General features: G+C 45.5%; 1 protein-coding gene across 1 annotated transcript in view; it reads right to left on the bottom strand.

The window, feature by feature from the left end:
• Positions 1-2,784: 2,784 nt before the first annotated feature.
• SYNDIG1 (synapse differentiation inducing 1) overlaps positions 2,785-12,620 on the bottom strand; it is a 76,272-nt gene continuing 66,436 nt past the window's right edge. The window contains exon 4 of the mRNA XM_040612046.1: positions 2,785-4,530. Within this exon, the coding sequence (XP_040467980.1) occupies positions 4,372-4,530 (159 nt within the window). The 3' untranslated portion in view covers positions 2,785-4,371. The remainder of the gene's footprint in view (positions 4,531-12,620) is intronic.

Genomic DNA, 12,620 nt, shown 5'->3' with positions numbered 1-12,620 from the left:
ATTCTGCCTCTGCATCATTTCCTTCAAATTTCTCCTTCCTCCTCATCAGAACCTTCCTAACACTGAGAAGCAAACCCGTCCCACCCAGCTTCAGAGATCTGTGTTTAGCAGAAGCTCAGGCTGTGGCATTGGTGTCAGTGGCACGTTCTAGTCTTCATGCCGTAGATTTTTCTTTAAAGGAATATATCTGTTCTGCCAAGCAGAGATGCTGCAGCGGGCCATGCCAACATCACTGACCTTAGGAAGAAGCAGGTCCCTGTTCAGCTCCTGACTGACCCACAGCCCTGGCTCAGTCCTGCAGCCCACGCTGCAGATATTCAGCAAACTAGACCCAAACTAAGGCAGAAAGCTGTCAACGGGAGCTTTACCCCCACTTCGGGCTACAGCGAGGCCCAGGTCTACCTCCCTGGGATGCAAGCCCCCTCTAGGTTCCTGCTCACCCCCCTGGACTGCCATGGCAAGCGGCAGCCCCATGGTTCATGGTGGGATGCTCCAGCACATACAGCCCAGAGGCACACCCTCAGCCAGGTGATGCTCTCAGAAGTGCTTTTGCTAGGCAGGTCTTCCCCACAGTGCTGCTCCTGTTTACTGTCCCTTGTGGGTTCTTAGAGACATGCAAGCCTGCACTCCCCAGTTTGGCATGCTATTTTTAAGGCTAGGTGCAAAGGCCTCTATATTTTTATGGCCGCCTGTATGGGAAAATTTCTTCTAGCTACAGAGCTGACTTTTGCCTCTCAGGTCCATATTCAGCCTGCAAAACCATTATCAAAAATCGTAAGGCAGACCCCTCAACCACATTAAAAATGACATTATTATTATTATTGTTGGGCATGTACAATGACCTTAGGGTCTCTGTATTTGCTTTCTAAGTTTTTGAACTCCAGATTAAATTCAGATCAGACCTCTCTTTTGAAATGAAAAATCTGAGTTTCTTCTTCAGTACCATGTGCTCCAAAGTTCAGGCTTTGAGAAAAAGAGCTAATTCCCCACAAATCATGCTGAGATAAGGGGAAAGCACATTATACATGGCAATCTGTGCGTCAGGGGCAAAGAACAGGAGGCTGTGGTGAAAGCCAAGTCCTAACTGAAATATGTTGCCTTGCCCAAATTCAAGCTCACTGGCACCTGCATGTTGCTAAAGTGAATGTGTGCACTCACTGGTCTCACTGCACATCTCACATGCTGCAGCACGTAGAGCCTTCCCACAGGGGTAGGGTGGTATCCTGGGGGTGTTAGCTTGAATCCCAGCCATCTTTCTTATGATGAAACACAGGCAAACACACTTAAATCAGACTTATTTAGCAAATGGATTAGTTGTTGACGTGTGGTGCTCAGCTTTGGGGTCTTGGATGGGGCTTAAGATGGCCCCCAAAGATTCCCAAGGTGGTGATGGATGAACAGGAGCCCATGGTCCACAACCTGGATGTCACCCACGGGCTGAGTGAGACAAGAGCTCTGCTGGCAAAGCATGGGGCTTCTGCTGTGAGTTGATCCCTCCCAAGGACCTCCGGCCGTGCACACCACCTCCCCAGCTGACCAGCACAGGAGTCACCATGTGGCAGGGCTGCATCTCTGCCCCGTAACAGTGCGAGACCTTGGGAGATACCCACACCTGAATGCACAGGACCAGCCAGCTCTTCTGAAGCACTCAGGACCCTGAAGGGCCACTGGGCTGTACTGGTGCATGCCAGGAGTGCAGCTGAGGGTGACATGCCCTACACTGCTGCACCTCTTTTCCCTCCCCCTGGTCTTTGTGCTTAGTTTAGACGAAAAACAAATAGGAAAAGGCCCAGGTGGGAGTCTCTTCATTAAATAATCAGTATTCAAGTCAATAATCCTTGTCTGCTTGTTAGATAAGGGCTATCCTACCACCAGACAAGGTTTTCTCTCAGGTGTTACTCCATTATGAACTGAGGCAAAATAAAATCTGGACTGAGATACACGTTTGACAGAAGTCCAGGCCTGGCATACACGACCTTGTAGTCAGATAGGTCTAGCAACTCTTCACCCTTTAAAACAACCAAGAAAGAAACTTCCCATTTTTCCAGAACAGGAGGAACACTTTGAAATGGGGCAAATGTGAACCAAAGCAGTCATAGCCACCTCATCTCCAGGGGGAAGTGAAGCGGGACTGCAGCACACATCCCAGGTTGGTTTTTAAAGCCATAACACACTGCTTTGGAGAGCCTGCTGTCAGCCCCATAGCTGGAAACCCTGTGCATTCTCTTGGAGGAATAAGGAGGCAGCAGATTGTGCCCTTGTCCCTCACCTCCCCAAACCCAGATACTGGCCACTGGGGCAAATACAGAGTGGGGACTCTCACTTGCCCACTTACTACTGCCTGGCTTCAAAGCGAAGGGGCTTCCATAGCAGGTGTTAGGGAAAAAAACATTGAAGAGGAAGAACCACAAAATTGACTTTACCTTAATAGGGCAACCTGGCCAAACCTCCCTGCATTTACTGGGCCCTCACCTTTAGCAGTGGCTGAGGATGAATGATGTCTAGGAGTATGTTGCTAGTCTCCAGGCTTAGTTTGAAGCCCAACAAATCAATGCAAAAAAAAAAAAAAAAAAGAACCGTCAGTGATTGCAACAGGCTTTTGGGTCCAGGTGCAGTATGGGATGGTCCATATGGGTGCTCCTTCAGCTGGCTGAACCTGGGGTACTGGGGCAAGTTTCACTTAGTCTAATGCTTCACAACCGTCCAAATAAAGTGCCACACGGAGCATCAGCAGCTGTATACCATGTGTTTTAATAAACTGTATAACTAGCAGAAAAATAGGTTTGGATGTGTTTGTCCTCCTCCCCCGTAAAATAAAAGAAGTCAAATTAAAACCAAAATAATGCCAATCCCAAAACAGGAGAAAAAAATGGTCCCAGAACAAAGCTGACACACAATACAGAGTTGGAAAAAAAGTCTTTGATGACATTCTTGGTAAAGAAATTACTTTTGTAAAACACAAGGCAAAAAAATGCTTATTGTTTTGATAAGTTTCTCCCTCTGTGTATATATATATATGCAGATACATATATATCTATGCTGATACACCCTTGGTGGGATGAAATGGTACATCTGTAAGACAAAGAAAAGTAAAATGTTGACTCCGGGGAAGGAGCAAAGAAGAAAAAAATGTATCGTTTCAGTCAGTGAAGTAAGGACAGCGCTAGAGTCCCTTACAACGTACCATTGCGCTGCTTGTCGAGGGACATGCTCGTCTCCCCATGGCTGTGCTGTGTCCCCGTTCCACAGATGAGCTGTGAGCTTGTAATCTGAGTGGTCTCCCTCACTGCTCTGTGTATGAGCAGGACCCCAGAAATGTATGAAGCATTCCTTCCCCTGGTTAATTCCCATGCTTTACCATGATTTTTAATTTAAAATTGATTAGTATTTCAGTTTGCATTTTTACCCCTGGGCTTCTAGCACTGACTGCTGTGCGGGTCTCCACAGCAAGGCGGAGCAGCCCAGATGAGCGATATGCCACAGGAATGTGCCGTTACCATGATGTGACTGGATGGAGGAATTCACTTTACAACGGTTCTCATGCTACTTTGACCTCACACTCAGTCTGCAGAGCCACGTCATGCAGTAACCTCAGCTGTTCTGCATTGGGTGGGCCTGTGGGTCACATCTTAATCCAAAAACAAGGAAAGGAAAGAAAAAATATTTTTTATTTCCTTTTCTCCTTCCATGGAAACCTACCCACACAAGAATAGTAGGCAACACCATTCTACGCTGTGGTCTCTGCTTCACTCTTAGACAAATGAGTCCTGCACTCAAAAAAAAAAAAAGAAAACAAATTCTTCCTCCTGTTGTTATATTGCTCTTTCTGAGAACCAGCCACTGTCCATGCTTTCCCGGATCTCAGTGCCGTGCTTAACAAGCAAACTAAGCACAAGCTCATGCTGGCTGCAAAGTTCAGGTCACCAAGAAGGTATTAAGAAACAGCTCAGTTTGCCAGCTGCTTGTAAACACCATATTGCAAAGAAGGCAAAGGCAACACACCCCTCTCCACACCTCCCCCAGCTTCCTTCCTTGTATTTTGTTTCTTTTTTCTTTTTCGGTTTCCTTTTTTTCTCTCTCTCTTTCTTTCTTTCGCTCTTTTGCTCTTTCGCTCTTTATCTCTTTCTTTCCTTCTTTCTTTCTTGTATGGGGGTTCACGAAGAGAAGCAAGACTTGTGCATCACAAATGGAGGAACCACCCCCACCCCAGCCAGCTTTCCACCCTACAATAATGCACAAGCCCATCTTATCCTGTACCTGCCCCCAGAAGGTGTTTGTCTCTTGATCTTTTTGGAAAATCATGCAGTCTGATCTGCTGGGGAGTTCTGCAGTGCAGGTGCTGGGCAGCTGGTTCTCCCTCTTTCCTGAGGTTCATAAATGATTGTTTTTGGACAGATAGGCAATAAGAGCCACAGCCACCCCAACGTAGATGCCAGTTCCAATTGTGATGGACAGGACAGCCAGGAAGAGTGCTCGCCGAGAGCTGGAGCTTGCATGATGGAAGTCCCCCTTGGCTACTGCTTTGTTTGTCTGCAAGACACACAACAACAACAATGCAATATATTTATTTGTATCACCTGGAAATGAAGATGCGATGCTCATTTCTTGGCTGAAACATGATCCTGGGATGTGACAGTAAACTGGCTGGAAATCAGATACTTTTTTAGTCAAATGAGGTTACTTGCACAATTTGGACTATGATGGAACCAATGGCATCTCAAGCAGTACTTTTAAGTGCCTTTAAGATTTAACATATCCTAGGATTTAATGCTATGCATCACGATGTCTCCTGAGATGGCTCAGCTGCCCCTGAGGAGGTGGACAGATGGGCTGGGAGCCAAGGGTCTGCCATGTCTCCTCCAGACCCAGCTACAATCCCCCTTCTGTGAGGTGGCTGGGAAAGGTGAAAAGGGAAAAGCCCTCTAAAAGTGTCACTTGCACCAAAACATTCTTCCAAGTCAGCTCAAATGGTTGATCCATTCTTACCTGGACAAGGACAAGACGGGCTGAATTTTCCCTTCTAGAGCAGTACTTTTTCACATTCTGACTAGGCGGAATGACTGGCCCAGGTTCTCCACCACGGAGAGACCAGACACCATGTTACCTCGCATCCACCTTAGGCCTGAGCTTTAGTGCAGGACAAACACCTGGGAAACCAGAGCTAGTAGACACTGGTTTAGCCTTGATTCAGATGAACACTTACGCATATGAGCAAGGGCAGCTCCCTTGATTATCAGATGTGTGATGCACATGCTTAAGTGCTACTCTGAAGTGGGGCCACTGGTGTTAGAGCCATGCTCTTGTCTCTTGGGGGTGGTGCATTCAGTTGGACGTGTCAGCTGGAAGAACAGTTTCCATTTTGATGACATTAGAAGTGGCTTTTGTGTCTTCTGCTACGGTTCCCAGTAGCTCAGAAGACTAATCCAAAGCTCTGGTAATTGTATCACATCTTAGATGTAGCTTTGAGTACCCAAGCAGGTGCCTTGAATTCAACCTGATCAGCTGAATTTCCCAGAGTTACTGGTCAGGCATTTTGGCTGGAGCACAATGAACCTCAAAAAGTTACAGCTTGTTAGTACAGCTGTCAGTAATGAACACAGAAAGCAGAATTGCAGCTGACTGCGGATTGTCTCCTGTGATGATCCCATGGTCACCTGGCATCAACGGGATGGTCACTGCAGAAAGCTACATCTGGAGTTTGAGAAGTATTCAAATATCAGTCCTTCTAATACACCCTTCTAGACACCTTCAAGCCCAGGACCCAAGACAAAAGCAAAATCACTGCTCAAAACAGGCAAAGGAAAGTTAAAATTGGACAGGACTGATCCACCCATTGAGAAGACCACCTAATGCCATTTCAGTGGGTCTCAGTCTCACAGCGTGATGAAAGCAGGACATCATTTTTACAGGCCATGATGCGATATCAGTAGGGTGACCTGGCAAGCAGTAACAGACCTGTCACCAACCAGAAAGGTCTTGTAGAAGCATATGAGGTCCATAAGTTCTAAGACAGTCTTTGTTCCCTTGTTACGAGTGAAGAATTTGTAATGCTTTTAATTGTATTTCTTCACAAATGCTTGATTTGCTGGGACACTTCTGCTTCAGTGTCATCTGTTGCTGTTTTCATCTTTTTTTTTTTTACTATCTTGCTACTCAGAACAATTTACAGCAGCCAAATGACACACTGAATAAAAGGCTTCTGGCCTTTCTGTCAATGACTATTAGGAGAACCATCTCTTCTCATTCATCAACCTAATTTTTTAAGCACAATGCCTTATAAACGTTGCAGGCAGAAACAATGTCAAACAATACATACTAAAAGAGAGAGAAATGAGGCTGCAGGCAGGAGGAAAATGATAATTTCAAAACAGCAACATATAAACAACTTCCAGGTTTACACCTAGTGTCAAGTCCTTTAGTTTAGATGGAGAAGGCATCCTACTCACTTTGCAGAGGGTGTCTGGCCAGGCCTCTCGGCAGGGTGACCAAGGATTTTGTGAGATTCTTGTCTAGGACTGCCAAACGCTCAAAAGAAAAGCCCTTTCTGAAAAAATGCCAGGGGCTTTGAGGATGATAGACATATATGTTAGGGTCACTTAAAAGTGTTGGCAAGGAAAGGAGAGAAAGCTTTAGAAAGAGTTGGCCATTAGCTCTCCTCAAAGATTTTCTTCGAGCATCTGCTACCCATCACAGCATTAATAAAAGGCTTCAAACAGAGAGGCTCCTATTGACTGAAGTTGGGTTGGATTTGTCAGGCGAAGGTAAATGCACAGCGCTGAAGTTATTTGAGCTTTTGGATAAACTGAGGTAACCAGTTTCAAGCCCCAAAATGGAGCAAATGTTTGAAAGAGCTGGAACATTTCAATCTGACATTTCTGAAATGTTGCGTTATGTTACGGAAAATTCTGCAACATTTTGGGATGACCTCTTTTAAATGAAACTTTTAGCAGTTTCAGACCAGTACTTTTTCACTTAAAAATAGATGGAAACTCAAAGGGAAAAGAAACCATTAACCAAAATGTCACATAATCTGAAAATTTGACAGTTTGTCTTGGTTGGATTCAATAAAAGATGTCGGCTCTACCCAAAATGATGTGTTGCATGACCCACAGGGATTCAGAAGGCTGATTTGTCAAGCACTAATAGCCTTTTTTCTGATAGGATCTTCAACCTAGCAACAAACCTGCTCACAAAGAATAGCTTTTTTTCTTGATGAGCTCTCTGAGGACAGCCCTGATCTTTGTGAAAGGGTTTGACCTATGGTGCTAATCCAGCTTTTTGTTAAAACATTCAGCCCAGCCAAAACCAGATGTCTTGTCTTAGTCACGTGCTGCCGTAGAGTTGCTGAACTCTGCAGCTCCTGTCATTACAATATCACTTGATTTTGCTTGAGGAACAGGACTGCACTTTCATAGAAGTTCTAGTTTCTGACAAATTACCTAATCTGAGTGTGGGTTGGTTATTTTTTTTCTTTAAACTTCACGCACATTTTGTGACTTAGCAAAATCAAACCCCTCCTATATTGAATTCTGAATGTAGAGTGCATTGGTATGGGCACACAGAAAGGACGATCTTCTATTCCTCCTTTATTCCATTCAGAAAAGTTTCCACTGAGATGGAGAAATAATCAACGCAGAAACCATTTTCCATCAGTGTTAAGAGTAGTCTGAAAGGATTTGCTTATCACTGAGAAAACTCTTTGTTGCTATTCCCTAATTAGCAAAACCATTCCATTACTCCCCAATGTCACTAAACGCGAATTACAGCATTTCTGCAGGTTTAAGCTAAACAGATCTGGAAAGTAGTTACTACACAAAATGCAAATGAGGCCAATTTTAATAGGTTAGCATCTGGCAACTAATAAGCAGTTTTTCCTGAATTTTTTTAAACAGGATCAGGTCTTTGGCATCTCTGTGCACTTTGAGGAAGTCCCTTAATTTTGGTACCCATCTTATGACACAGCCCATTTGATGTCTGACACAGAAAAGTGATGCTCTGTCGGGGGGCTTGCACACCAGGGATGCCTGTGCTCTAGCAAACTCTGTGTGGGAAATGAAGACAAGAATTGTCTTATGTAGATTAGAGAGCCCAGTCAGACCCGGTCTCACCAGTTTTTCCTTGAGGTGGTAGAAAATGTGATGACAATGGTTATTAAACCTAAAAAGAAACCCAGATATCTCAATGTAGACAGTGGTCAGGCTGTTCACTTATCTTCACAGTGTCAGTACCTCGGGTACTGTTAGCTGAAAGATAAAATTTGTCTACATAGAAGGACCGGCCACCTAAGCCCATGATCAAACACCACAGACAGACAAGCAGACACAGTGATTCAAGTCACGAGAACCAAAATAGGTACAAGTACAGAAAGTGGCATCTGTTGCGGACCCTTCCTGGTAATTGTTGCCAGCCACAAAACCAGGACCTCAGGCATCAAAACAAATCCAGTCTTCATTTTTGACACATTAGAGGGAAAAAGAAGTATTTCAGATAAAAATATTCAATAAAGAAAATACCCCACCAAATTCTGGTTAAAAATGAGGTCACATTTATGGTGTTCTAGTCTGCAAACCATTGCAAAGCAGGATGTGTTAGACCGATGCTGTCTCCACCCTCACTGAACAGCCCCATGCTGTATGCCCACAGTGCCCGTGATGGGCATGCTCTGTGCAGCCCTGGCTGCCACGGGCACCCTGCTCTATGCAGAAGCCTTGCCTGAGATTACAGATCCCTGCATCCACCCAGGTGCTCCTGCTCAGTTAGAGGGGGGGGGGGGGGGGGATGGGGTGATGTGCACCACCAGGGCCCTTGTCAAGCCTCTGGGGCTGATGTGCCAAATGGTACAAATGTGTTTCTCCACACGCAATGTCCAGCCATTCATACCCAGCTGGAAATGGATTTCTGTGAGCTCCTCTTCACAGACTCAGCTCTGGGACTCTCTAAAACTGTATTTGCTCTTGTTACTTCTTTGCTCTGAAAAGCAAAGCCCCAGATACAAATATTGCTGGGCAGAATATTTAGCAGGTATTAACTAGCCCATCATGCTTGACTCTGGAGGGTAATGCAGCCAGGTACAAGAATGAAGATCCAAATGCCCTGCTAGCAAAGGGCTTGATTCATTACAGCCTTTTCAAACTAAGTGCCTTAATTTAAGTAGTAAAGAATACAAACAGCTATTCTAATGGGCTTAAAAGTGGCTGCAGAAGTAAGCACTTTTCCTAATCAAAATTATATTATCTGTGGAGTTTCGTGGTACTTCTATCCATTCACTTCTTCTCTTCCCTGGCAAGACTGTGGAAGGCAGCCAGATGATTGATGAACCAATTTCATACAGTCTTCGGGCAGCAGCAGGACCAACCAACAGGTTTGATAAACAGAGCAGGGGACAAGTGCAAGACATGGGATGAATTATGAGTGCGGGATAATTCATCACACAGCACCAGGGAAGTCCCCTCACTGCACAGTCAGATTAAATACTTCTCTTGCTAAGGGTTTGTGTCCCTGGACTACCCCTGCCTCTTGGTTCTCCCTTGGTCCGTGTCCTCTGGATGCCCAGACATGACTATCAACTTGCCAGCTTCTGGAACAGGTTGTGATGAAGGCTAGGTACTCCACAGCTGAAAACAGGGGCTTGAGCAAATACCAGCCCCCAGTCAATCACCTCTTTAGAGGCTTTGGAAGTACGCCAGAAAGTGAGGAGGGGCAGGGGAAGAAGGGGTAAGGAGATTTGAAAGGTTTGTCTTAGTTTGTTTAACTAACAAAATGAATGTCGTCTTGTAGAGAAACACTTTCAAGGAACTTCCCTGGAATTTCTACTTCAGCTTCTGCAAAACATATTCATCATGTCTCTGGGCTGCATGTTTTATAGGCTGAGAGAAGATGAATACTGTACCTCCACAGCTGCAAGGCCAAAAAATTCTGCTACATCTCACAGTAGTTCGTATATCATACTCAAAAAATACCTTCTGGTATGCTGTATCTGAGAACAAGAAACACATTGATCACAATTATTAATCCTCCCTCATCTCCCTGAGGCTGGAAAGCAGGAATGGCTTCGTGTAGGAGAAGAAGAGGGTATCCTGACCCCTTTGGTCCGGTAATGGGAAGATTTCTTTTCATGGGTGGAAATGGCCAGCAGGGAGCAGGGAGGCAGAAGCTCCATGGAGCCACTGGCCAGCCCCTGAGCCTTCCTCCTCAAGTGTCATGCAAAAAAAGCGCCACAGAATGAAGAGTAACTTATACAGAAAATGCCTCTGCTCCAGTATATCCTCTTATCCTTCTTCTAGCCAAAAGCTGTGGCTACTGTTTTTAACTTGCCCAACATATACTTCTGCTGATTTCAGACTTCTGGGCAGTATCTTCCACATGCAGGCTTACACCAGGTATTTTCACTATGGTGAGAAAAAGACTCCAGAGTCTTTGCTAAAGATACAGATGGGGGGAAAGGTGAATTCTGGATTTGCCTCTGGACCATGAATGATAGCAGAGAGGTGCCAGGCAGCAGGGTAAAGCATGGGGCTGGCAGACACCTGGCGTAGGGGTTGGACATGGCAGAAGAGTTGTCAGTCCTGAGGACAGGGACCATGGAGTCCCATCAAGCAGCTCCGCAGGCAGAAATGATGAACTAAATAAATGACAAAGTTCTTCACTCTGTCAGTCGTTTGCAAATTTCCATAGCATAACAGAAACTTCAGCCTGTGGCAACCTGCCTTTCAGGTACCAAAGAGGTTTCTGTCTTCTGGAGGTTACCATCATTTCTGCTGGGAAGTTGGCCCAGGAAAAGGACATGAGTCTCAAGCAGACATTCTCTGTCTGGAGCTTACTGTGGGAGCAGTGGGGAGCAGGCATCGCTTGAAATGCAAGCCCTTCTAAACAGATACACACACCTCCTAGGCTCAGTGCTGGAATTCATCTCTACAGATGCTTAAGTTTCTTTTCCTCTTCAAAGGAAGGCATCCAGTCTGGTCTAGTCTTCAGTCTTCGGCCTCAGTGTCCAAAAGCAATTACTGGATCATCTTCAGGAAATTCCCGTCCACACTTCAGTGTTGATAGATAACTTGTTTGGGATTGATGTCTTTCTTTCAGTGAGGGATCAACCCCACCCTGGGCATTTAGAAGATAAAAAGCATAAGATCTTGACCATATCCTGCTATCTCACTGTCTGGTAGCACTGAGATCCAGTTGGGATCACTGATAAGGACTGTGAGACAGTAAATGCTTAGCCCACGTGGAACTTCCCCTGGAGCAGTGCTGAGACACTATGAGTGCTTGGGTAGGAGTGAAAAAAGGATGATACAGGGATGTCACCAGTGTTTCATTAACACATGGAGAGGGGATAAACTGGCATATGCAGCTGCTGCTGCTTTGCTCAAGGCTCTGCCAGATGTCCTAAGTGCTCCGCTGCACCTCAGTGACAAAACAAAACCCAGTGTGAAAACTTTCCCTGAAAGATTTCTTTCAATAATGAATCCACATTCTAGGAAACAGGCTTGTGCCCTCAGTGGCCAGAGCATACCACCATGCAATGTGAGTGCACCGCACTGGATTCACACCGCTGCCCACCAGCATCCCCTCTGACCTCCCTTGCCCCCTTCCTTACCACGACTGCTCAGCAAGGCAGTGAAACAAACCACAGGCTCATCACGGTGGAGGTAGGAACAGTCACCTGTGTGAAGGCAGGCAAGAAAGGATGGGCTGGTGACCATGCTGTGTCTGGAGGAGCCTTTGGTACTGCACTTCAAGTCCATGTGCAGTTTAACATAACCTTGCTCCATCCAGCCCTCCAAGTGGCATTTCCTTCTTTGTGAGCATCACCTCCCTTATCCTGCATATGAACTGCCAGCCTTGACAAAAACCTACCAAGCTCCTGTGGCATGTGAAAACAAGTGGCCCGAATAATGGGATTCCTACTGCCACCAAATTTAATGATGTTGTATCAGTGGAAGGGGATGTACTGGGAACAATATTTATCCCTGGAAACCCATGAAATGCTCAGGAGAGGAAAGTGTGAATGGGGAGAAGAGGCTGTAAACGGAGACCAGCATGAATCTGCCTCTCCTGCATGATCAACTTTCATAGCATCTGGGTTTCAGCCATTGGATCATCTTGGTATCAATGTTTTCTGCTGAAATTTGAAAATATGACGTAGGCGAGGACATGATTCAGCCCCCGGCTGGTGCTGCCTGTGGTGCTTGATTGTGTATTCAAGTGCAGATAAAACTATAAATGTCCGAGTGAGATTTCGATACTTGGAAAAACAAGAGCGTAATAATGAGAACAGCAGGCATAAAAGTCCTGAATGAGCAGAATGCAGAGAGATGTTTTTAGATAAGCTCCACAGCAACAGCAGTTCATTTGATTGCACTTGAGAGAATGAGACCTCAGCCTGTGATATCAGGGCAATTCTGTTTTCCTGGCGTATACAGGAATTTGGATGTTTATGATAAAGAAGATGAGTTCCCCCCTCCACTTTGCCTCTAGGCCATAAGCAGACGTTGCCATTTTGTGATGAAGAAAATGTGGGAAAGGTGACAAGCAGTGAAGCCCAGTTTGCACACACACAGACGTGTGCCCGCACAGACTTACATGCAGCTGACATGGGTTTGTGTCCACACACACAGACA

Source organism: Falco naumanni, chromosome 12 (genome assembly GCF_017639655.2).
Source record: "Falco naumanni isolate bFalNau1 chromosome 12, bFalNau1.pat, whole genome shotgun sequence".
In the NCBI taxonomy this organism is placed as follows: Eukaryota; Metazoa; Chordata; class Aves; order Falconiformes; family Falconidae; genus Falco; species Falco naumanni.
Note: the sequence above shows the minus strand (reverse complement) of the source record. Positions and strands in the feature narration are given on the sequence as shown.